At 38.3% G+C, this 26,166-nt stretch overlaps 3 protein-coding genes across 3 annotated transcripts in view; all 3 read left to right on the forward strand.

Annotated features, from left to right (window-relative positions):
• The window catches only part of LOC136265364 (G-protein-signaling modulator 2-like), a 34,374-nt gene extending 16,112 nt beyond the window's left edge, over positions 1 to 18,262 (forward strand). Inside the window, exons 7-9 of the mRNA XM_066060185.1 lie at positions 4,660 to 6,760; positions 14,920 to 15,708; positions 18,236 to 18,262. The gene's annotated coding sequence lies outside the window, so the exon portion shown is untranslated. The remainder of the gene's footprint in view (positions 1 to 4,659; positions 6,761 to 14,919; positions 15,709 to 18,235) is intronic.
• The window catches only part of LOC136265361 (rab-like protein 6), a 76,229-nt gene that overhangs the window by 37,649 nt on the left and 12,414 nt on the right, over positions 1 to 26,166 (forward strand). The window contains 4 exon segments of the mRNA XM_066060182.1: positions 18,234 to 18,297; positions 18,523 to 18,614; positions 18,947 to 19,010; positions 19,058 to 19,134. Of these exon segments, the coding sequence (XP_065916254.1) occupies positions 18,234 to 18,297; positions 18,523 to 18,614; positions 18,947 to 19,010; positions 19,058 to 19,134 (297 nt within the window).
• Positions 24,758 to 25,599, forward strand: LOC136266440 (uncharacterized). The gene is made up of 2 exons (XM_066061458.1): positions 24,758 to 25,178; positions 25,229 to 25,599. Exons 1-2 carry the CDS (start codon positions 24,758 to 24,760, stop codon positions 25,597 to 25,599), a joined length of 792 nt encoding a protein of 263 aa, XP_065917530.1.

Raw genomic sequence — 26,166 nt, forward strand, 5'->3', positions numbered from 1 at the left:
AGTCACCACCTGGTGTGGGATTAAACATAGTTTTAGTATCATGTTTCTTACTCCCTGCCACACGGACTTTCTTTGTAGTTCCCTAGTGGGATAGTAACTAGTAAATGTTACTGGATCTGCAAAAACCCGACACAATGTTGCATTTTTAAAATTCTTTATTTATAATCTACTTAGCCAAGTGTATGCTTTGGCCAAGTTTCAGTCTTGTATGCCAACAACTTTTGGAGTTACAGCACTACAAAGTAGCAACAACAGAAAGATGGATTTGTACAGCAAGTATTTTGGGAAAATAAATTACAGGTGCTTGCAATAACGGTTGTAACTTACAAAAGCAATGCAGTACAGATTTGTAACTCGCACCATTGGGGAGTCCATTATTAGGTAAGTTTTCCTTCTATCACCTTTCTTCACTACATACAGAGATGAAATCAGTGAAGAAAAGATCGATTGTGTATGATCGCTTCGACATGACAAACAAATGCCCATAACTCACATGTCCTTTAGTCTACTGCTATGAAATAAACATTTTCAAACTCCCCTTGAGTATTCAAATAAGGTGATATCCAGGTTTTTGTCATTACACCCTTTCTTCACAAAGAACAAAGCGTTAAAAAATTTTAGGAATTTTTTTCCATTTATACCAATATTTTACCCACTGCAATCAATAGTCTATACTGAAAATTTATCATTATGTCTGGTTTTGCAGATCCGGTCACAAATATTAACTACTTGCCTATGTTTTAAAATTAATTAACCTTGGTGCCAAAAAGCACCTCAGTAGATGGTGTGCACCTCTGTGTTAAGTTAATCTCAAATTATTACTTTTACAGTAGCTGTACTGCAAATAGTGCTCACCTTAAATATTTAATGTACAATTTCTTATTAAACCAAGTGCACAGCCACAGCTGGCCAAAGGCTGGCTGTGGACGCACGCCTAATTTACTGAATTGGTTTGGCAAAACTGTGTGTTTGTGTGTCTGTCCAACACCCACTCGAGCAAGAAGGCTTTGAGCTACAGAAAATATACCTTCATTCAATGAATAAAGGTTGTTGGTGTACTGTATTAAAGCTCAATTTTCTATTTATATGAAGGGGGTGTGACCGGTAACTGAAACAGTTTAGTAGGGACCTGTAACAGTCACATACGTGATGACTAACAAAACAATGTAACAGGCTTTGTAGGCTACCAGAAATAATGGCACATCTTCTTGAGTTGAAAGGGGCGTAACCCCTTTGTATGCGATGGAAAATTAAGAGCAGCCGTGAGGGCTTTGTGTAGAGAATTTGTGTATGATAACATGTTAAACAAACTATAAAAACAGTTAAGAAGATACTTCTGTGTGTAATTTGTGATTTAAAGTGGTTTGCTTTCCTTAGCGATGTATAGCAATGTAATTGATGAATTGCAAAATAATTGAAATACATTTAATTTTAATGTACTGCATATGTTGTTAAAAAACAAAGCAAGAAACAAACCTTGTGTAGTTAATTTATAAAGAGTTGATTAATTCAAGGGATAGTATTTACTGTCCGCTTGGTTCACATCATCAACTTGTCATACAGTATGATAGTACTGTATAGTAGGGACCACAAAGGAGTAGGTGTGGCCAATGAAATAGCATCACCCAAATTCAATTTCCCCTGACGACAATGAGGCAGTATTGGTTAGGTAAAACTAAGCCCAAACAAGCTTTCAGATCGACGCTTTCAACAAGTTGCTACAGAATTTAAAAAAATATTTAACGGAATTTTCTACTGACTGAGTAGCTGACTGACTGAGTAAGTAAAAACTGACTGAGTGATGCCTTCAGACAAGCATAACTTGATAAAGGCTACGGGCTTCATCATTTTTTCATAGTTTGACGTCGCTTTGCTGCAAGAGGTGCCTTTTGGCATGTACGTACAATGTATTCTTCATGGACTTACCAGTGTCCTCCTTTGTGTACCAATCATCTTTGTTGACAGCTAAAAGTGTCAATTTGGCGATAGCACGTGATGGCTTCCCTTTGTATCAAAAATTGTCCATATTTTTCATAATGACTATTTTGATTGCAGAGGTGCTTTTTGAATGTTTGTTGATTCGTACTGCTGTGTAACGGGTTGAACATAGTCAACAACGAAGCTTCACTTTTTAGACGATAATTAATATAAATGGGGTGCACGGCACCATTTCTTTCAGTGTGCATGGATTGCAGAGGTGTTTTTTGAACAGTTCTTGATCTGAAATGCTGTGTAACGGGTTGAACATAGCTAACAACGAAGCGCAATGGATACTTCACTTTTCAGACAGTAATTGATATAGGGGTGCGCGGCCCCATTTCCAGATGCAGTATGCGTAGGATCACCAGTCATAATAATTGTTTACAAAAAAGTTAACAAACAAGTACACAGAAAAATTTTGGAATTTTCATCTAGAGTAGGGACCATAGCACATCGATAAAAGGACTGAAACAAGTTGGAGTAGTACATGATATTAAATCACAGTAAAACAAGTTATATCTAGGGATGAGTCTATTTTGCTATTTTTTCCAACTATTTTTCTTTCCAGCAATTCTTTTATTTCTTACCTATTTTGCTCGAAATTTTTCTGTTTTGCTGAGCATCAGTAAAAATTAATTGCAGTATCTCTAGCTTACAAGCATGTGTGACTGCTCTATTAGAATATTTCGTACATAGTGACTGCTCTATTAGAGTATCTCGATCTTTAGTCACCATTTCCTATGAGCATATGTTGTCCTAATACTATGCGTGACTGTTCTGTTAGAGTATCTCAATCTTTTTCATACAAAATTTAAGTTGCCTTTCCTTGGTGCCAATTTTTTTCCAGCATTTTGCTGTTTGCTTTTACCAATATAGTTTTCCAAAAAATTGCCAGCAAAATTGGCGTATCCCTAATATCTCTACTGTGTTCAAGATACCATAGTAAAAATGCACAGTAGGGACAAAACACTTCTTATTGTTTTACTGTAATTTAATATCATGCACTACTCCAACTTGTTTCAGTACTTTTATAGATATGCTATGGTCCGTACCAGCGTTGAAACCGGGTCGGGTCATCCGGGTCAAGTCTTGCAGCAGGATAAGTACTTTTGCGAGCCACACCCACTTCAATATGTCAGGGAAATTGTAATACTGGGTATGCACGAAGCCACACCCAATTGCTGTCTGTAAACTCGCAGTAGCTACGTGGAACCAAAACCCACTGACTGACTTTGAATTATAAACTTACCGGCTTAGTTATCACATAGCTACTCGTTTCCTCAACACGAATTGAACGCTCAAAATGTAGTCTCGCTCGCTCAAGACTACCCAAAACCATAGATTATAGACACGCTGAAACACACCTCTTATCACACACCTCGGCTTTAATTAATCCGGATCAATCCAAGTCACATCCGGATCAAATCCGGGTCTGACCCGGTTTCAACACTGGTCCGTACTCTAGTTGAAAATTCTAAATTATTCTGTGTGCTTGTTTCTTATTGCTGACACCGACTGAAGCCTTAAAAGTTACACACTACTTTTGCCTCATTACACCTTGTACCACTTGTATGTTACATATGGAGTACAATTAACACTTAAAGGGTTCCAGCAATAAAAGGTAGTGACATGAGATAACATAGCTATGTGGGATAACCCCTACATCAGTACAATCCGTTCAATGCCTAAGTAGGGATTTTCCCACATGGCTATGTTGTATTAGCTACCATCATTTATATTTCACTACTTTTTATTGCTGGAACCATGTTAATAGATTTTTAATTGTACTAGTTTGTTAACTAGCATAGCTATATTGTACACGTGTGGCTGTGACTGCTTTATTAGAGTATCTTGATCTCCCTGCTTGTCTCAAATGAACAACATAATAAAGGAAGAGTTGTAGTTTACCATGTCTAGTTTTCTACAGCAAAACCACAGTTGATTGCAGATCATTAAGGGGTGTGGTCGCTGCTTTCTCTGATCATCATTAAGGGCGTGGTGGTGTGTATGATCATGTAATTGTTTTATAAGTGAAGTTAAATGTATCTGCTCCACTTACAGTAGCTTAAGCACTTCACATAGTTTTGTGGTGTCTAAATACACTCCTCTAAGGCAATTGTCAATACGGAATCTTATCACCTTGGTGATGGTTTCCTTGCATGAAGAAGAAGACAATCATGTAATTGAAGATGAAAGAGTGTAGAAGGCAGACACTCGTTGGAACCAGAGAAAGTACATGCCATCTGTGAGTTAGTGAGGCGTGACGAGCGCCACCCAAAATGTTGTCATTAAAAATGTCATACTAAATTAAAATAGTCTTAGTGCATCTAACTTGTAATCCAGCATTAAAACAAGAACTTCCACAGATGGTCAGATATTATCTTTTAAATAGTCAAAACCCATGTGTCTTCCTGACCAGTCACAAGGCTAGAGGCCAAACAAAGCAGCACATGGCTGCCATTTTTTGGGGGACCCTACTTACTAAACAGTACTACCATACTGTTTGAGGACATGAATGGTGCTGATCTTTAACGCTTCATTTCCAGTACATTAAATACATTGTTGTGGTTAATGTGGAATCCTAGATGTAGAAACTGGGTGTAAACCTCCTAGAGGTGTTGTAGTGTACCATATTGTGTAATATAGTCAAGTGTGTTAAAATGATCCTTACTGCTACAGATGACAACAGGCCAGTCAGTCCTGTTACTCCACTGGATGGAATACAAGCTGTAATACAGTGCCTGGAGGCTGTACTGGAAGAAGAGCAATCAGAGTCCGACTCCTAATAGTGCACACCATTACATCATTGTACAGATAAGCTGAATTTGATGTTGTGTCCTCTGTACCTTAGAGAGTGTGTGCATGTGTTTGTGTTCTTCTTGTACTTGTCACTACCAGAGTGTTGTCTGTGTAGTTGCTATCATATGTGTAACTGCTTTCATACACTTCAAACAAAGTACTTATATGATCTTAGTTAAACATATTGGCTCTATATACGGCACAACACTATCTGTTGATCTTAAAGTAAATACGGTTAGGGGCGGATATGTAGGGGGGCTTACCCCCCATATCTCACAATTCACATGCATTATGAACCGCAAAAGTGACATTACAAAGTACAAAATTATAGCTGAACTTATGTTTTACTATGCCTAATCCATGACACATTGACTTGCTCGACCAAAACTTCCATTAAAGTGTAATCAAGTGCCCTTCGCATCTCATGACATCATAGTTTAGCACCTGCTCTGCAGATGGCATGGCAAAAAGGCAAACGTCTTTCACAGAGTATGGATGGGTAAAAGATGGAACATCAAAGAGAGTGAGTGAAAACTTGCCACCAAATTAAATTTTAGAGTACTAATTTCTCAAACTTTCCTGGGGGGCATGCCCCAACCCCCCCTTAGATAGCTCATGCTTTGCACTTCGCCAAGTGTGCTCCACACACTGTGAAGTCATTTCTACCAGTGGGCCCCCCCTTAGCAAAATCCTATAGATCCTCGCCTGGAGCCCATCCCAATTTTTGATAGCTGTCTCCACCCTCTGACAGTATTATGTACAGAACTCAGAATTGAGTATAGTACATTTAAACCTTATTAAACTAATTGTGCAATTTTCTAAATATATTTGAAGTCATGTTTAGGTACATTAACAACATGTGTTAGCATGAAGAAGAGGGAGAGGAGGAGTATCTTACTGCCAGCTGTATATATCTCATGTTATGACCAAGGGTGGATGTAGATCCAATACTAATAATAGAGTTGTCCAGTTCAGGTGGTTTAACATTGTTGGGACACTAGTTGTTCTGTTGAAGTTGTTATACACAAACCTCATTGAAGAGCTGAGTGTCCATTCATTTAAATTAGCTATCATCACTGACCAGATGTGGGGGCCAGACATTAATTTTGAAGTATAGACTGGATTTATTCTAAATCATGATCATGTACTTCACAGAAATTTGAAATTGATTAAGGTTTCCTGAAATTGGCTTAATTTTGTTGGTGACTCCAAGGTATTAAATTTGGCACTATCGTAATCTAGTATTAAAGTGGGGGAGTATACTACACCTGATGGTCTGCAGTTGGGTGGGGCTAGCTAACCTGCAGGGGATAGTAGAGGTATATATGTGTCTGGTAGGCTCAACTGGGACACCATACAATCCTGATAGTTATTAATAGTCATTGTAGCAAATCTTCACCTGTAGACAATTCTGTTTGGTTGGTGATGATTAGAATTCAGTCACATCACCACTCAACAAACATCAAGATTGAGTGACCCTATTACAGCAATATTCAGTAACAACTATTAAGGCTGTGGCCACAGCTCAACTTTAACATGGTAGCTATAGGTGATCACAGCAGCAGGGGAGGGGGGTACCCCAAGATACTTAACATTTTCATATTTTATCTCCTCAAAATTAGTGTTGTTTTAGTTATAACTAGCTAAAACTAAAGTGATTTTATGAGGATTTACTTTTATCTGAAACAAGTTTTTAGAATTTTTGAAAAGACTAAAAGTACCTCAATTTTTGCATTGAAACTTATAAAAAATACTTAATGTTTACAAAAACTATGTGCACTGTATTATACTTGCATTTGATAAAGAATCACATAGGTAGCTACTACGTTCATTATTGAAACATGGTGGATTGAAAAAGAATGTAACTGTGCAACAAATTATGACAAAAATATCACTGCTGCACACATGCAGCTCCAGCGGCGGATCTAGGAATTTATAAAGAAGTTTTCCTGAGGGGCATTCCCCAGACTCCCTTAGCATGGTGAGTGTGCTTTATCCATGTCAGTATATGTGTCCACCTTCTAAGTTTTGAAATTTAGATGCTCTGAGCCTGCATTTGGTAACAATTTTAGAGTGAAATTATCTGTAAAATAATTGCACATCACTTATTATAGGCACACACCACAATAATTAATTAAAATACTCAACTGTTGCATCATCATTTAAAGGGGATTTCTATGGAAACCTTGAAACCCTCTAAATCCATCACTGCCCCCTTAAATTTGAACTCATGGGGATGCAGCAGGAATACCACACTATGGAAAAATAGATGGGATCAAGACAGGACAGTGTAGGTGGAATAAGGTGCCCACACCTTCACCTGTGAGACATCTCCTGTGGGATGAAACTACCTTGAAATTATTGTCTGAAAGTAGTGATGTTACCAATTTGATTGTTCTATTAGAGTGTTTGAGCAACTGCTCTTTTACCCCTCACCCAGAATCTAGTTACCTACATAAGACGGAGTGACGTTCGGTGCCCTATGTAACCTGCCAGCCTATAATATCAAACAATCATTGGTAACCCATAGAGGTGGTTCATCCGAATCCCCTTGCTATGGGCCTGTAGCTAAAATCATTCTCACATTCAATTTCAGGGGTTTAATGATAAAAAATTTCTTAGGTGGCATGTACATGGTAGGAAGTTTACTATAAACATACAACATTGAGATAATCATAACAGAGTAGTAACCCTACAGGTGTTGTGTTGAAGTCATTCTCAAAATTCGAATATCAAAAATTTCCTGGAAGTTAGCATGCTTTAATTTGCATCATTAATGTGGCATACCTTTCCACCAAACAAGCTTTAGGAATAACATTACCAAGTCTGGCTATGTTTGTGTTAGATGTTTTGTAAGTCGTACACCTCACCTTATTTTAACATTATTAGATGTATAAGTATACTTGTAATGATTAATGTATTAACATTCAGCAAAAGTGTGTGTTTTCAATTTGGAAGGAGTGTCTGTGGCGCTAACTACTACATTCATACTAGAATCCACTCACACCAACTCATCGCTAGACCAACGCCACATGACCATTCAAATCCCCTCCTAGCACTGATATTCCTGGGTGTTTGCAAGTCGAGGCTTGGTCAGGGTTTACATCTCCAGTACTTCCCCAGTAGGTGAGGAATTGTAATTTTCAGTAATGCAAATTCCCACCTCAGCCTGTATTAGTGGTAGTCGGGGATTACATTGATGGGTGCATAATTCACCTTTTCTGTGGAACAACATACCTGCACCTGTCTTACAGATAACCAATATCAATCCATTCCGTGCTGCCCTCAAACGATTTCTTTTTTAACTGTTTTGTATTTCTTTTGTATTAGTGTATTGTTCTTGTATCCTTTGTTCTGTTGTTTGTATGTACTTGTGGGGAGCCAAAAATTGATAATAATAATAATATAACTAGGGGTATGGTACAGTTTAAACCCCATGCACACTAGTCCAGCCCTGCCGACCCTCATGGATTTACTGTGAGTCTCATGATTTCACTATCAAGCTCAAGGTCTCACAAGCAGTAGCTCTAAACTCACGATTTCTAGTTCTCACGGATCATCACCATTAGTCATCTAGTGTCTAAACTGAAGTCTGCAGCAATGCAATGAGCCAAGGAAGATAGATTGTGTCATACACAACACTCTCGAACAGACTAATCTCACATGCCAGATGGTTTGTGTGGGGACGGAAAATAACCCACACCAACTACATATTGATGACCAGCAATAAATCCATTAAATCTTTCATTGCAAAAGCTTCATGAGACAACAATAGATGCTAAAATACGGCTAATTGGTGATTTTCAATGCTCCCTGCATTGACTGGGAATCTATGTCTCTTTCCATAAACAGGACACATGTTGCTACCCACTCTGCTCTCATTGATGTAATGCAGGAACATGGATTAGAACAAATAGTTAACCAACCAACCTGACATCAAAATATACTTTATCTGTTTTTCCTGAATCACCCCAATGACAAGTACACTGTTGACATCTTACCTGGCCTTGGTGATCATGATAATATTGTTTGCGTCAATATCCAAGTGCAACACAATAAATAAGCAGAGCTATAGAGAAATCTACCTGTATCATAGAGCCAACTGGGATTCTATAAAGCAAGATATAATTTCCTTAATGAATAGTCCTGATTTTAGCTCTCCTAATAACAGATCCGTAGATGAGCTCTGGATGAAATTCAAGGATACTGTTTTGCACAGTATGAGGTCACATATACCACACAAGTTTACCAGAACACATTGTGACTTGCCATGGCTAACCTCTACTATAAGAAAACAAATAAAGAAACATAACAAACTATATCACCAATACAAGGCATCTCTCTCACCAGAAACACATAGTAGATTTTTGACATTGAAACATGACATCCAACGGCAAATGAGACAATCGCACAATGCTCCATTTCTAAACTCATTACAAATTCAGAAGATGGAACCTCTTCAATAAATTCAAAGAAATTTTGGAGTTTTATTAAAAAGCTGAAGAAGGATATAATAATGGAGTACAGGCTCTTAAAGCCAATAATAAAGTTATTACTAATAGCAAAGAAAAGGCAAATGTTTTTAACTCACACTTTAAATCAGTATTCACCAATGAACCAGATTATATACCTGACAAAGGTCCCAGCCCACATCCAGTCATGGAGGATATCAATGTAACCACTTCTGGTATAATTAAATTACTTCAAAACTTGGATGTTCACAAAGCTTCAGGTCCAGATGAAATAAGTACAAGACTTTTAAAGGAAACTGTAGAAGTCACAGCCCCTGTCTTAAAGTTAATATTTGAGAAATCACTGGACACAGGTGAGGTCCCCTATGATTGGAGAGTGGCTAACATGGCACCTATTTACAAGAAGGGGGAACGATTAGCTCCTCAAAACTACCGTCCAATCTCGCTCACGTCTACAGTTAGTAAAGTCCTAGAACACATCATATCCTCCCATCTATTGAAACATTTAGAAAGTAACAATTTACTCCATGAGTCCCAACATGGCTTCCAACACGACAGGTCCTGTGAAACACAGTTAGTGTCATTGGTTAATGACCTAGCCAAAAGCTATGATAGTGGAAAGCAGACTGATGTCATATTAATGGATATTGCTAAAGCTTCTGACACAGTACCCCACAGCAGATTAAGACACAAGCTACAATGGTACGGTATTGTTGGTAATATCTATCAATGGATTTCTTCTTTAAGAGATCGTTACCAACGAGTGACTATATATTGATAATGTTTCGTCTGATTTGGTAGCTGTAACATCCGGTGTCCCTCAGGGAACTGTATTGGGCCCTATACTATTTATAATCTACATGAATGATGTTGTTGACAACATAAAGCACAGTAAAATCCGCCTCTTTGCGGATAACATTATATTATATAAGGAGATCATGTCAGTAAGTGATATACAACTCCAAGAAGACTTGCAATCTTTACAATTATGGGAAATACCTGGCTACTTAAATTTAGCATACCTAAATGTCATGTCTTAAGAGTCACTAGAGCCACAAAACACAAGATAATATCTGACTATTACCTGCACGACACTCCATTACAAATAGTTGAGAATCAAGACACACGGTAGTGTGTCGTGCGGCCCAAGAAGCCGGCGCGTAACACCCGTGAGTATATTGACAGGAAGAAAGAAAACGCAATTTTCGCACCTCCGTAGCTCTGTGCTTCCTTGATGAAACAAGACGATTTTTGCTGTGGACATTCCCTCCAACTGCAGCACTCCACATTCCAAATTTGAGCGAAATCGCTTCGCGCGTTCCCGAGATATGCGACTTCAAAAATTGGCTCAGTTTCTTCGTTTTTTTTTTTTCTTCTTATTTTTCTTTTTCTTGTCGCACACTTACAAAAACTGCTATAAAACGCGAACGCGTTATCCGATTGCCTTGAAATTTGGCACACAGAAGGGGAATATAAAGGCGCATCTCGGTACCAACTTTGGCTGGAATACGATAAACAGGCAAAGAGTTATGAGCGATTATTAACGAAAAATAACACCAATATGTTGTCACGCCTACAGGGTAAACCGCGTATGGGAAGAAGCTGAAAATCGGTGGGTGAATAGGTTAACTATTGAACCTCAAACCTTTTGTGGTTTGAAAGAAATCGAGCTAAAAACCAGGAAGTTAGAACGAAAAAACCAACAGTGTGTAACAATTACGCAATCGAGATCAGCTAATAAAAAAACGACTGCTTGCCACGCCTACCAGATAAACCGCTTAGGGTAATGCTTTGAAAATCGTTGTACAGATGGAGTAATCATCTTAGAAAGGCTCATCAATGGTGTAGAAGAATCAGACTTAAAGCCACGGAGTTATAACACGAAATCCAACTTGGTGCGGCAAGTGCGAGATCGAGATACTCTAATAGAGCAGTCATCCTAATAGAGCAGTCACCCTGAAGAGAATTCAAGAGATCAGCTAGAAATAAGAAACCTGTATAGACATCAGCTACACACAAGTCACCCTGTAGAGAGATCAGCTAGAAGAAGTTACCTTGTAGGGAGTTCATGCAACTATGGAAAGAGATAGTTCAGCTAGAAAAAATCACCTTGTAGAGTTCAGCTACAAAGAAACCACCATGTAGAGAGTTCAGCTACAAACAAATCGCCCTGTGGAGAGATCAATAGAAGAAGTTACCTTGCAAAGAGTTCAGCTACAAAGAAACCATCATGTAGAGAGTTCAGATACAAACAAATCTCCCTGTAGAGAGATTAATTAGCTAGAAAGAAGTTACCTTGTAGAGAGTTCAGCTACAAAGAAACCATCATGTAGAGAGTTCAGCTACAAACAAATCTCCCTGTAGAGAGATCAGCTAGAAGAAGTTACCTTGTAGAGAGTTCGGTTTCAAACAAATCACACTGTAGAAAGATCAGCTAGAAGAGGTCACCTTGTAGAGAGTTCAGTTACAAAAAAACCACCATGTAGAGAGCTCAGCTACAAACTAGTGACCTTGTAGAGACATCAGCTAGAAGAAGTTACCTTGTAGAGAGTTCAGCTACAAAGAAACCATTCTTTAAAGAGCTCAGCTGCAAACAAATCACCTGTAAAGAATTCAGCTACAAATAAATCACCCTGTAGAAAGATGAGCTACAAAAAGTTACCTTGTAGAGAGTTCAGTTACAAAGAAACCACCATGTAGAGAATTCAGCTACAAACTAGTGACCCTGTAAAGACATCAGCTAGAAGAAGTTACCTTGAGAGAGTTCAGCTACAAAGAAACCATTATTTAAAGAGCTCAGCTGCAAACAAATCACCTATACAGAATTCAGCTACAAACAAATCACCATGTAGAGAGATCAGCTAGAAGAAATTAACTTGTAGAGAGTTCAGCTACAAAGAAACCATCATTTAGAGAGTTCAGCTTCAAACAAATCACCTGTAGAGAGTTCAGCTACAAACAAATCTCCCTGTAGAGAGATCAGCTAGAAGAAGTTACTTTGTAGATCGTTCAGCTACAAACAAATCACCCTGTAGAGAGATCAGCTAGAAGAAGTTACCTTGTAGAGAGTGAAGCTACAAACAAATCACCCTATTGAAAGATCAGCTAGAAGAAATCACCCTGAATAAAATTCTGCCACGAACAAATTGCCCTGTAGAAAGATCAGTTAGAAGAAGTTACCTTGTAGAGAGTTCAGCTATAAAGAAACCATTCTGTAAAGAGCTCAGCTGCAAACAAATCACCTGTACAGAATTCAGCTACAAACAAATCACCCTGTAGAGAGATCAGCTAGAAGAAATTACTTTGTAGAGAGTTCAGCTACAAAGAAACCACCGTGTAGAGAGTTCAGCTGCAAACAAATCACCCTGTAGAAATACAGCCACAAACAAATTGCCCTGTAGAAAGATCAGTTAGAAGAAGTTACCTTTTAGAGAGTTCAGCTACAAAGAAACCACCCTGTAGAGAGATTAGCTAGAAGAAGTTACCTTGTAGATCGTTCAGCTACAAACAAATCACCCTGTAGAGAGATCAGCTAGAAGAAGTTACCTTGTAGAGAGTTCAGCTACAAAGAAACCACCATGTAGAGAGTTCAGCTGCAAAGAAATCACCCTGTAGAAAATTCTGCCAAAAACAAATTGCCCTGTAGAAAGATCAGTTAGAAGAAGTTACCTTTTAGAGAGTTCAGCTACAAAGAAACCATTCTGTAAAGAGCTCAGCTGCAAACAAATCACCTGTACAGAATTCATCTACAAACAAATCACCCTGTAGAGAGATCAGCTAGAAGAAGTTACTTTGTAGAGAGTTCAGCTACAAAGAAACCATCATTTAGAGAGTTCAGCTTCAAACAAATCACCTGTAGAGAGTTCAGCTACAAACAAATCTCCCTGTAGAGAGATCAGCTAGAAGAAGTTACCTTGTAGATCGTTCAGCTACAAACAAATCACCCTGTAGAGAGATCAGCTAGAAGAAGTTACCTTGTAGAGAGTGAAGCTACAAACAAATCACCCTATTGAAAGATCAGCTAGAAGAAGTCAACTTGTAGAAAGTTCAGTTACAAAGAAACCACCATGTAGAGAGTTCAGCTACAAACTAGCCACCTTGTAGAGACATCAGCTAGAAAAGTTACCTTGTAGAGAGTTCAGCTACAAAGAAACCATTCTGTAAAGAGCTCAGCTGCAAACAAATCACCTGTACAGAATTCAGCTACAAACAAATCACCCTGTAGAGAGATCAGCTAGAAGAAATTACCTTGTAGATAGTTCAGCTACAAACAAATCTCCCTATAGAGAGATCAGCTAGAAGAAATTACCTTGTAGAGAGTTCAGCTACAAAGAAACCATTCTGTAAAGAGCTCAGCTGCAAAACAAATCACCTGTACAGAATTCAGCTACAAACAAATCACCCTGTAGAGAGATCAGCTAGAAGATATACCTTGTAGATAGTTCAGCTACAAACAAATCACCCTGTAGAAAGATCAGTTAGAAGAAGTTACCTTTTAGAGAGTTCAGCTACAAAGAAACCATTTTGTAAAGAGCTCAGCTGCAAACAAATCACCTGCACAGAATTCAGCTACAAACAAATCACCCTGTAGAGAGATCAGCTAGAAGAAATTACCTTGTAGATAGTTCAGCTACAAACAAATCACGCTGTAGAAAGATCAGTTAGAAGAAGTTACTTTGTAGAGAGTTCAGCTACAAAGAAACCATTTTGTAAAGAGCTCAGCTGCAAACACATCGCCTGTACAGAATTCAGCTACGAACAAATCACCCTGTAGAGAGATCAGCTAGAAGAAGTTACCTTGTAGATAGTTCAGCTACAAACAAATCTCCCTGTAGAGAGATCAGCTAGAAGAAATTGCCTTGTAGAGAGTTCAGCTACAAAGAAACCATCATGTGGAGAGTTCAGCTGCAAAGAAATCACCACTGCCCAAATTTCAAGGCAATAGCTCTTTCCAATCTGAAGTTATCAATTGTCAAAGTTGGCAAATTGGATGTGTGTGGAAGGCCCCTTTTTGCAAATCCGGTCACATATGTATTATATATATAATTTGTACATTTACTGATAAAATATTTAAAGTATATCTACTTCATCTTTACTTCTTCCTGTAGTAAAGAAAAAAAACATAGGTTAAAAAAGTCCCAAAGCTGGCCATAGGCCGGCCTTGGGGTATACAAATGCAAAAAGAAATGAAATCTAATCCAAAACAGCCAAGCTGTAAAAAAAGTGTGCGGCCCTCAGAAAGGCTATGGTGAAAAAAGATGTGAAATCCAAGGTGGCGGCCAAGAAATGGCTGTGATGGTAGGTTAATGGTAAAAATTTTAATAACGACAATTCAGGTGAATTTTTGTGCCGCTTCACAAAATTTACCTGAATTGTCATTATTAAAATTTTTACCATTAACCTACCATCACAGCCATTTCTTGGCCGCCACCTTGGATTTCACATCTTTTTTCACCATAGCCTTTCTGAGGGCCGCACACTTTTTTTACAGCTTGGCTGTTTTGGATTAGATTGTAAGTACCTGGGCATTACTATACAATCAGATCTTAAGTGGTCCAAACATACACAATATTACTGTTAAAGCCAGCCGTACCTTAATTGTCCTTCCTAAGAAGCAATCTTAAATTAAATAAACAACATCTTAAAGAAACTGCCTATTTTTCCTTAGTCCGACCACAATTAGAATATGCAAGTATCATTTGGTCGCCATGGCAAAGAAGAGACATAGAGAAGTTAGAGAAGATTAATCGAAGAACTGCAAGGTTTGTTGCAAACAATTTTTATTGTACTAGCAGTGTATCAAGTATAATTCATCAACTTCAGTGGCAACAACTAGAAACCCGTAGACATAACTTCCGTTTGTGCTTCCATCATTCATAACTTGACATGTGTCCCACTCAGTGACATCATTTCATCTAATACCACAACAACAGCAGAATCCACCATCACAAGAAGATTTCACATGAATAATATTTTAGTTCCATTTGCAAGAACAGACACTTATCAGCACTCGTTCGGACCTAATGCTTGTAATATCTGGAATAACTTACTTACCTAATCACATCAAGGAAATTACCTCTATTGAACAATTTAAGAATCAGATTAATCAATTGTAATTGCATAACCCCCCCGTGTAAAGTCTTCGCTTGCGAAGTTGACACAGTAATAATAATAAATAAATTGACTGGCATGCAAGACCACAAATAAACATCCAAAGTTGCTGTGTCATTTCTTTCCAGGGCATATCCCTGGGTGTTCCCCCGGGCTAACTTGATTATGGTACAACTATAAATGTTAGGCAACAAATTTAATAGAAATGCAATCACATGATTATAAGCAGGAAAACAGTGGGGATTGAGATAAAGTCGTGAAATACTGGCTTTGAACCTTTTACTTAACGCTAGTGAAATGGACATGCAGTGACTGGACTTGAGTTTACAAGATCAGAACTCAAGAGGTGAGCCTACTTCATTGAAGGTGAAAGTGCTTAACTAGCTAGAGTGACACCATGAGCACTTTCACCCAGCTATACAGCATGTTTTAGGTATGTAGCATGTGTTTAGTATGAATTTCATTCATCAGTCTCTAAGTAGAAATTGATATTTCTCAATCCATATCATCACGTGATATTGTAAGTGCCTTGTGCTTTCAAATTATTAGTGATTGAGTAATGGCTTATAGTCTGAACATAACTATTTAGCTGGAGAAGTGAGAAGACTCCTGCGTACACTTGCTGTAGGTCTAGAAATCCATGCATATGTAGCTTAATGATGCACTTGTTTTAAATGTTATATTGATGCCCATAATATGAAGATGGACATGTGTATGTGTTGCTGGTCTTGTCGCAGTTCCAGGCATAGTTTGAGGCTATGTCACCTGCTATACTTACTTAAGCTATGCAGATACAGCGATCTATTCTGGACACCAAGAGAAAGTCTCAAAGTTTTATTATTTCCTAGGTTGGCAGGCCTGCTAGTCTTGTCACTACCTACTTTGCAAGAGCCTTGTATTCTTTCCTATGCATTTTACTGCTTACAAATATCTTCTCATAACACACTAGGCTGCAAACAAGCTTTTGCCATTTCATCAACACCACAATTGCTTGTATTTTGTAGTTTTGTACTGTTTTTAGACTGACTGATCGCTATACAAATATTTTAATTTATTTGCTGACCTACCAATGTTGTATTTGAGATATTGCCTGTAAACAATTAATTAAGTTGAAGTGGCCACCAAGAAAGTACACATCATTAGCTATGTAAATACTTGAAATAGTAATAAGGTTCACACAGTACACACACACATCCATTTGGTGGCTGTTAAGGACGGACAACATGTCTGTCAAGCTACTATGAAACCATGGAGTTGCTTTTAACTATGCTTAACCTTCTACTGGTAGACACACAACCCTCCAAACACTACAACTCCAAACACTACAACTCCAAACACTACAACTCCAAACACTACAACTCCAAACACTACAATTCCAAACACTACAACTCCAAACACTACAACTCCAAACACTACAACTCCAAATACTACAACTCCAAACAGTGCTTTTATTTATTTTGTTTGAGTCTGTACAACAAACTGGAAAACATGCATACATCTAATATTTGTCACTGAAATCAAGCCTAGCTGTATGTTTGTATAGCTTGTTCTTTCATGCAACTATCTTTACTGGTTGGAGAACTATGACAGAAACCTTATAGACTGAACAGCTAACACTTGTTATAGTACCCAACTAATTGTGGTGTGTAATGATTGGTCAGTGATTGGTAGTTATCATTAATATACAGACTACACACACACACACACACACACACACACACACACACACACACACACACACACACACACACACACACACACACACACACACACACACACACACACACACACACACACACACACACACACACTTGTCAAATGACAACAGCAGGGTCCTGGATCAATCTGGACCTCAGCTTGAGCAGTATTGCTGGTGACAGGTGAGGTCACCTTTGTGATGGAAAATTCTGTCACATCCACAGTGATCACACTGAGAGGGCATTGCACACCTGACAATTCCACCAGCAAACAAGCATTCCAAGTGCCAGTATACAGCATGGTATGCTGACAGTGGTGAAGACAGCATCCCACAGAGATATGCCTGTGCTAGGACAATAGCTTCACACTTCTACAGTATCTGCCTTCTTGTACAGAGAATACTTACTACTTATATAGTATGTTCACATTGAGCTGAACCCTGAAAAACAGCTAAGAATTAAAAGTGGATTTTTTCTCAACAGAGTTAACATTTCAGCCAACCAGATGATTATTGGTAACAGCAAAGGTGTCAACAACAGACACATACAGTTTGGCTCCATTACAAGTTCGGGAAAGGGCTCTAATGGACATTGTATTTATATGGCTTCTCCATAGGAAATGTATTGTGAAAATTTTGATTGGCCGTAAATATTATGTCAAACATTTGAACAACAAGATTTTGAAATATTTTTAGCGGATCAAGCAGTACTGCAAATGCGCCAAATTTCAAGATCATGTGTAATTGCATCCATGAGTTATTAAATGTTTTTGAGGATTCAGCTCAACGTGAACATACTATAGGTGGGATTGCAACTCCCGTCTGTGGGGACCCCTGCCCAGACCTGGTCTCCACCACACGATCATGGGGGGGTCATTAGCCACATCACTATCATTAGCCATTCTGAAGAATGGACCAGCGGAAGCCCACAATGTGTTTCCAGGACTACCATGTGGAGGTCGGCAACTGCAGGCTGACACAGACAGACACACACATGCACACACAGTGCACTACAACGCGCACACTCCACATACACTACACACACACACACTACATACATACACACTACATACACACACACACACACACACACACACTACATACATACACACATACACTACATACACACACATTACAGGTACCATATTCTGTTAGTTGTATTGTCTTTATGTCACAGGGAAAATCCAAAAGAAGAAGAAAAAAGGAAATTTAAAACTGTTCAATGACCCAGACGTTCAGGTGGAATATTGCTGTGTAGTGTAGTATATAACTTTGTATGTCACTCACTACCCTACACATGTCACTTTGTGTGTCACTTACTACCCTACACACGTCACTTTGTATGTCACTCACTCCCCTACACATGTCACCTTGTATGTCACTCACTACCCTACACATGTCACTTTGTACATCACTCACTACCCTACACACGTCACTTTGTGTGTCACTCACTACCCTACACAGACTCCAGCTGATCAACCATTGGATGCTCAATTCCTTGATGTGTACAAGGGTACCCATGGAGTGATCTTTATGTTTGACATGACCAAACAATGGTATATCACTTTATATACTGTAATGTGTTGAACTGTAATGTGTTGAGTGTAATTCAGTGTATGGTGTACATGCGTGCATGTGTGTGTGTGTGTATGTGTGTGTGTGTATGTGTGTGTGTGTGTGTGTGTGTGTGTGTGTGTGTAAAGATTTGTGTCATCATCCATTACAAAAAATTTTAATCCGCATCGTCTGTCCGTGCTCCCACCAAATATATTGCACATCATCAAGCGTATTGCAACAGTCTTGGATTATGTGTGTACTGTGTCACTACACACACCAGTCACATGATTCATTGTAGTAGTACTAACATGTGATGTTGTCTGTCTTGTAGGACGTACCAGTATGTGACTCGAGAATTACCTCTAGTTCCATACCACATTCCGATAGTAGTGATGGTAAGACCGATCTCCATACTCCATGTTACAACAACACTGTTGTGTAGGGTAACTTCAGGGATATGGGAGAACACCGAGTAGTGACTACCCTTGAGGTTATGAACTTTGTGGAGTTTTTGGAGAGGTAAGTGTGTAGCTATAGTTATAATACTAGTAGCTATGATGGGTTACCTATTAGGTTACAATATGTGTTAGTTAGAAGAATCTTGTCATTGCTGGATGTTTAAAGCTATTGTCTAAGATGGGGCTACTGACCAGTTTACAACCTGTGGTCTCACCTGTGGGTTACTGTATAAACATTAGCTAAACCAAAGTAAAGTAGCTGTTCTTAAGTTTCTTTCTAATACCAGACAAACATCATTGGTATTGTCATCTGAGGCAGGTATGAAACAAGGCCAAATTTGGCAACTTTACACATGCCAACATTATACCAATTTTGGCAATTTCTGGATATGTCAATTTTGGCAATTCTAAATTTTACCAATTTTGGCAAACTTGAATTTGCCAACAATTCTTCCAATTTTGGTAATTTAGTTCTGGATGTCAATTTTGGCAATTCTAGATTTTACCAATTTTGGCAAAACTTGATTTTACCAATTTTGGCAAAACTTGATTTTGCCAACAATTCTTCCAATTTTGGCAATTCTCAAATTTGTTGTTTTGGCAAATTCAAGAATTGCCAATTTTTGAAATTGTCTGTTTGCATCTGTCTTATATACATGATTCAGAAAATTACTTGTGGGTTTTAGTATCCAAATTGGCAAAAATGTGCAACGTGTCAATTTTGGCAGTTCTTGAATTAGCTATATTTACCGTAATTTACCAATTTTGGCAATAATTATTTATTATCTAATTTGTCACATCAGACAGGGTGTCACCAAAAGGCATAGCCTGTACAAGGGTGCTTCCCTAAAGTACATACATACACTCATAAAAGGGGACAAAAACAAAAACAATAGCGCACACAGTAAAACAATTACAGAATGAAAAAAAAGAAATTTAAGTCAAACAAATAAGTGAACCTGTAGGGCTTTACGGAAGGCAGCAACTTTGGTAAGGCTCATGCAGTATACAATACGGAATGGTGTTCCAAATAAAAGTTGCTGATTTTCTAAATTGTCAATTTTGGTAATTTTGAGAATTGCCCAGCATGCATGTGCTTTATAGTGTACTGCCAGATATATCCTGTTGTAAAGGTGACAGTACGTAGCTACATAGCTAATTATGTAGTATTGTGTTGACAAACATTTACATTGTGTGACTTACAGTACTGTAGATAACACTGATGAATTACAAATGTTGTTGTTATAGTTTATTAACTACATCCAAGTTTTTCATGGCAAGGAATAGCGATAAATGAAATAAAAAGTTACTGTGATTCATGTATGCAAGCTGCCCCTTAATTCTTTGCATTCCAGCATTGGCTTGCTCATTAACTTATGAGTTTATGCTCTTTATGCTCATTGTGATGTACTCATCCAGATTGTATCCAGCTGAGCATCCTACATGCCCTTTCCAATGAAAACGATCCACATAAAAGCAGGTGTTCATAAAAAACACAGGTTCTCTGTTAAGGTAGTATTGATGCAAACTGCATGCATTATCATAAATAATTGCCCTTGGAGGTTTCAAAAAGCGAGTTTTGAAAATTTGGAAAGGATGACGTGGAGATTCACATTGTTGCAAAATTTCAAATCCATAGCACACCGCATGGGGACAAAAAATGGTGAATATTCCAGGGGTAAGTGTAGGGTGCCCATAGCTCTTTTTACGACAGAAATCACTCTCACAGGAAGGTTTGCTTTTGTCAGCTTCATACAGAGCATTACTATGCAGCTGTGTAAGTTGGGGAAAAAACTAAGACCATGATTGTTGATGTCTGGTGGAGGGTAGTGGCATGAATCAGGTGCTTGGTTACAAAATGGAGCCTGTACAGTTGATAAAATCTGACTTAACACAAGCTGTACATCTTGAGGGATTGCATTTCTGGGCAGTTTGGGGCATGCAATGAGGAAGGAGGCTAGAATAGGCGCTTTTTGCTGCAGAGTAGTTAGTAAACGATGGTTCTCAGAGGAGAAAATGTCAACTGAGTTGTTGGAAATCAAGCGAATAATTTCACAAGTTTGTCTGCATCCCGCTATTTGCACCATTCCACAGGCTGGAGAATTGCGTGCAACTTCTGCAAAAAACTTTCTGTATGCTTTAGGAGCAGTTAGTTCACCACTTCCCTTAGCAATTCTTTCTATAAGTTGCGCAAGTACTTCAAAACCATCCAAACGTAGCGTCTGGCAAAGTTGACAAAATTCTCTTGTTGAAAGCTCCTGTGGTTGAGTAATACACCTCCTGTCTTTTGTAAATCCTGAATACCTTAGAAGCAGTTCTCGACCCTTCTTTGCCTTAACCAAAATTCTTTCAGCATGCACACTGCCTTTGATATTTTCTGAAGATTGGTCATTACTGTTCACATAGTTTGCATTCAGTGCAGGTATCAGATCCTTATGCATACCTATCATTGTGCCATCACACACTATGGTCTCTGGGGATGGTCCACAAATCGGGCAGATAAAGGATTCCTTGATTGGGACATCTATTAGACGACTGAAGGAATACCATGCCTTTCGCAAAAAATAAATTGAAGGTGCAGCATTGCTTCCAAGACAGAGGTAAGTTCTTTCAAGGCATCTGAAATAAAAGTGCAAAAATTATGCAAAGGCCAATATCTTAGCCACCAGCATATACAGTAACTCAATTGCTGTAATTACAACTCACTGTAGTAATCAATATTTAATAAGTTATAGTTATATCACAGCAGGTGTAGGATGTCTTTGTTAGCACACAGGTGAGGCAGAGTTTGAGGTGAAGTAAAGTGTGGTATGAATGTTAATAACACAAGATATCCTATGACTGCTGTGACATATGTGACCCGATTTGCGAAAAGGTTTTGCGAAAAGGTTTTGCGAAAAGGTACCTTTTCCACACATTTAATTTTGACCATTTTTTGAACTTCAATAGCTTATAACTCATACACAGTTATCCCAAATGACCTGAAATTTCACATGAGAGAAGCTAAACTATCTGGCAATAAGATGGTATACAAGGGGAGTGATTCTAATAAAGCATTGTCAAGTTATGGCATTTGAAGTGAGAGGGTGTCAAATGTGTGAAAAAGGTACCTTTTCGCAAATCCGGTCACATATGTAACTGGCTTATATCCCACAAAGGTTTCATAGCATTGTAATGTATATGGGTTCAATGTAACAGAAATGGTGATGATAGCTCTGAAGTAAATTAAACACCTTACTGTACTGTATACTACATACCAGTACAGCATAGTTACTCCTAATAGTTTCATATGTTCGTTAGCTATAGTACTAAGCTACGTATACGTATACTCATGCCTAAAAATCAAGCCAACAGAATAACCCGAAAGTCTTCACATAGTGTTAGTTTCAGCAAAGATTTAGATTGCATGTGTGTAAACACGTACATGGAAATACGTAGCATTTTAGATCATGATGTCTGTTAATTTAGTGTTATCCTGCATATGTAGCTACGTACTATATCACAGAGGCATAAGGGAGCCACAACAACCTGAAATTCAGTCACATGCATAATAATTACAAACCTTTGGTAGGCAATCAATGGATTTCTCCCTTCCAGCATCAGGTTTAAGTATTGAAATAGCAAGCCATAATAAAACAGTCTTGTGTTGTCTAAATTGAATAGCAGGTGCTCCTGTCCATCATACTGGAGTTTACAATCGCATTCCCCAATAGCAGGTCTATAATACACTTTCCGCTGCTTGTTATGGATGGCAATGTTTTCTTTGAAAATTATCACAGTATTTCCAGCAATCCAATTTTTGTCTATCGGATTTTGATCATCCCAAAGGTTGCCATGTTTGCAGCAGTCACCTAAGGGTCACATATACAAAGAGTAACTCTGGTGTGTGCACTTTTCTTCATATTAGCCCAATCAGAGCCTGTATTATTTAATTTGACGTGGTGGCTGTTGCCATCCCCATTCATTTATAGCCTAGATGGTGCCCACCCTCTACCCCCAATTCATATTCCCGGATCATCATTCGGGCAATAAACTATCTAAATTGGTGGGAAGTTAAATAGACAGGTATGTACTTGCACACCACAGTTTTGAAGGCCATAAATACGTACGTAGCTCTAGCTGTGGCGAAAGTTTCGTAATGTGCAGTGACAATTCATTGCTTCATTTATGTAGTAATTTTTCTATAATCTAAAATATGTCAAAAGGGCTGGTTTCCAAAATCAGGCCACATAGAAGTATACGTACCTTCATTTATGGTGGGTATGCAATCTTTTGGAAATGTCCACGTTCCTTCTTCATGGGCAGCAAGACGCATAGTTAGTGCACTTGTGAGGGGGTATGGTATTTGTTTCCATGACACCACAGATGGTGGTTTGGGGCTGTCAGTACATTCATTTTCATTGCAATCCGGAATAAATTCAGTTTTGTCACACCACTCTTCAAAGATCTACAGAATCATGTAATCATTGTAAAATAAAAGTGGTAGCTATACATGTTTAGGTATGGATTTATCACGTGATATGATAGCGGCAAATTATACACATCATAGCTATTATACCTTTAGATGAATACAATGTCGGCCTGCACAAGAGGTGCACTTGTAATTTGTTTCAACTCTTTTCTGTTGCATAATTACTCCAACAGATTGTGCATCTTCTCCTATGCAAAAACGTATAGGAAAATTAACAAAATATTTATCATACATACGTAGGTGTAACAGTTTAGCATTGTGTGACATGGATCACTGACCTGAAAATACAGCAACGCATAAGGGAGCAATACTTAAAATTGCTATTGGTTCTGATTCAAATGTATCCTCTTCATTTTCATCACGAAATGGCTTTAGAATTGGAAACTCTTCACAATGCAGTTGTGGAAGTATTTTTCGATGAATACAGTATTGCTTCTCTTCTCTTATTTTGAAGGTGGTACAGTTCTCATGTAACAAACTTGATGTTACCATCAGGCGGGTGCTTTGAATTGCAGAATCCTTGCAGGAACATGTAAACAGATAGCAACTCTCTGACTCTGAGTCACATAAGTTACTGAAAAATTGTAATATTTTCAGTACACAATATTCTGCTTTAAGCTTTCCAGTCTCTCAAGCAATCTGAAACTGCAAACCAGTTGCAGTTGAGTATTATGTATCGACCTGATTGTTGAAGACTGTGAAGATAGACAGTTTCCATAGGTAGTGCACAGATCTAGAGACCATATAAATAATGAAACCTGTCAAACATATCGGTGTCATACCTTTTCTGGAATCTTTGCCTTGTACTCTCCACTGGCAGCCTGAATCTGTGGCCGTGGTAAAGGTTTAGTTGCTGAACCTTTCTTTATTTGAAAGCTCCTACCAGTACGCAACACTGGCTTGCTCATTTTCTAGCTACACCTCTCGAAGTTATTTCAGCAAAACTGAATAGATCAATAAACTTAAATTGCTGAATCAAGCAAAATCAGCTGTTTGTGAAACAGTGATCAAACTTTTGTACTTCAAGTGTAAAAGAGCAAAGACTTATTAGCACAAAAGGCGTGTCAGTCTTAAAGTTTAAATATTGCAAAGAACTAAGTTTTTGTGGTTATCAACACTTCAGGTGAGAGTAGCAATTTTTGACTTAAAAATAACTCTTACTTGAAATAGTATTTCATTTTCTTATGGTAACTCTGTTGTTGCCCTGTTGAAGATGGCAACTAAGGGAAAGATGATTTCAAGGGATGCAAGGAGAAGAATAGAAGTAATCACGAAAAAGATTGCAGATTTGCAGGAATATGGCATTCCTTGTGTTTTTTCATATGCAACAACTTGGACTGGGGGTCTTTTTGTTGTTGGAGATGATCGAATGACATCTATTGTAAAGGAGCAAAAAGAAGAGTTTTTGAAAAATCTCAAGACCCCACAGCCGAGAATGAGTGATGCTGGTACTTCTATTTTATTGCTACCAACATTACCTCAGCCCATCTGTGAAATGAATGGCAGGACGCTTGCCAGCATTATTGTTGGTATAGCAAAAGATTTGAACATAGACTGGAAGGGAGAGAAGCCAGTGTGGTGGCCAGATTCTATTCCATTTTCACATCCACAAGATATCCCACCACAGCTCAAAGGTATATAATGTTGCTGACTGAATAGGATTGAATGTGATATTACTCTATAGGTCAGTGGTCACAGAGCCTGAAGACAGTCCTTCAAGTCCTATATGATAAGTTTGGCAATGAGCCTATATCAGCTCTCAAAACCAATGAAATCGATATGCAAGAACATAGTGCAAAATCTGAGGGCGATGACGATACTGATGATGAGGCTTCACAGATAATGAGCTTTCTGACTCCAAGGAGAGAACACACCATTTCTCCCATACCTTCAGAAGCTGACTATGAAGACAAGAAGAGCGAAGAACAGCAATTGAGCATGCCAATATTGATTGAGCCACCTCAAAAGAAGCTCAAAGCATCTACTCCATTGGCAATTCGCAAGCCAAAAAGGATGATAAAGCCAAGAAAGCGTTTTATGGATTCACCAAATTAGTTTTAGCAAGCTATAGCTTGTTTTAGCTGTTGTAATTGATCAGCAATGTTGTACTGCACATAGTCATAAACTGTTAAATTTGTACGTACATATTGGCATTCCACAATTGACAGACAAGTTTGGAAATCATGTAGTACCAATATTGGAAAGTTATAGAATTACCAAAGTTGACAATTTTGGGAATTGCCAAAATTGGAAAGGTATCGTATATTGTAACCAAATTTGGCAAGTTATAGAATTACCAAAATTGGCAAGTTATGGAACTACCAATATTGGCAATTTCCACACTGTGATGATAACGTTTCTTGCTGATATTGGCAATTACCAATATCGGCAAGTCTTGTAATTGCCAATATCTCTTGGAATTGCCAATATCGGCTAGTCTTGGAATTGTTAATATCTCTTGGAATTGCCAATGTCGGCTAGTTTTGGAATTGCCAATATCGGCAAGAAACATTATCATCACAGTGTGGAAATTGCCAATATTGGCGAATCTGGAAATTACCAATATTGGCTAGTTTGGAAATTGCCATTATCGGCAAGTTTTAGAGTTACCAATATCGGCAA

Source organism: Dysidea avara, chromosome 9 (assembly GCF_963678975.1).
Source record: "Dysidea avara chromosome 9, odDysAvar1.4, whole genome shotgun sequence".
NCBI classification, from domain to species: Eukaryota; Metazoa; Porifera; class Demospongiae; order Dictyoceratida; family Dysideidae; genus Dysidea; species Dysidea avara.

Bases quoted from the DNA above. Each gene is read 5' to 3' on its own strand.
- LOC136266440 (XM_066061458.1), top strand. From the start codon at position 24,758: ATGGCAACTAAGGGAAAGATGATTTCAAGGGATGCAAGGAGAAGAATA. The intron at 25,179-25,228 runs GTATATAATGTT...ATTACTCTATAG, and splicing joins TATCCCACCACAGCTCAAAG to GTCAGTGGTCACAGAGCCTG.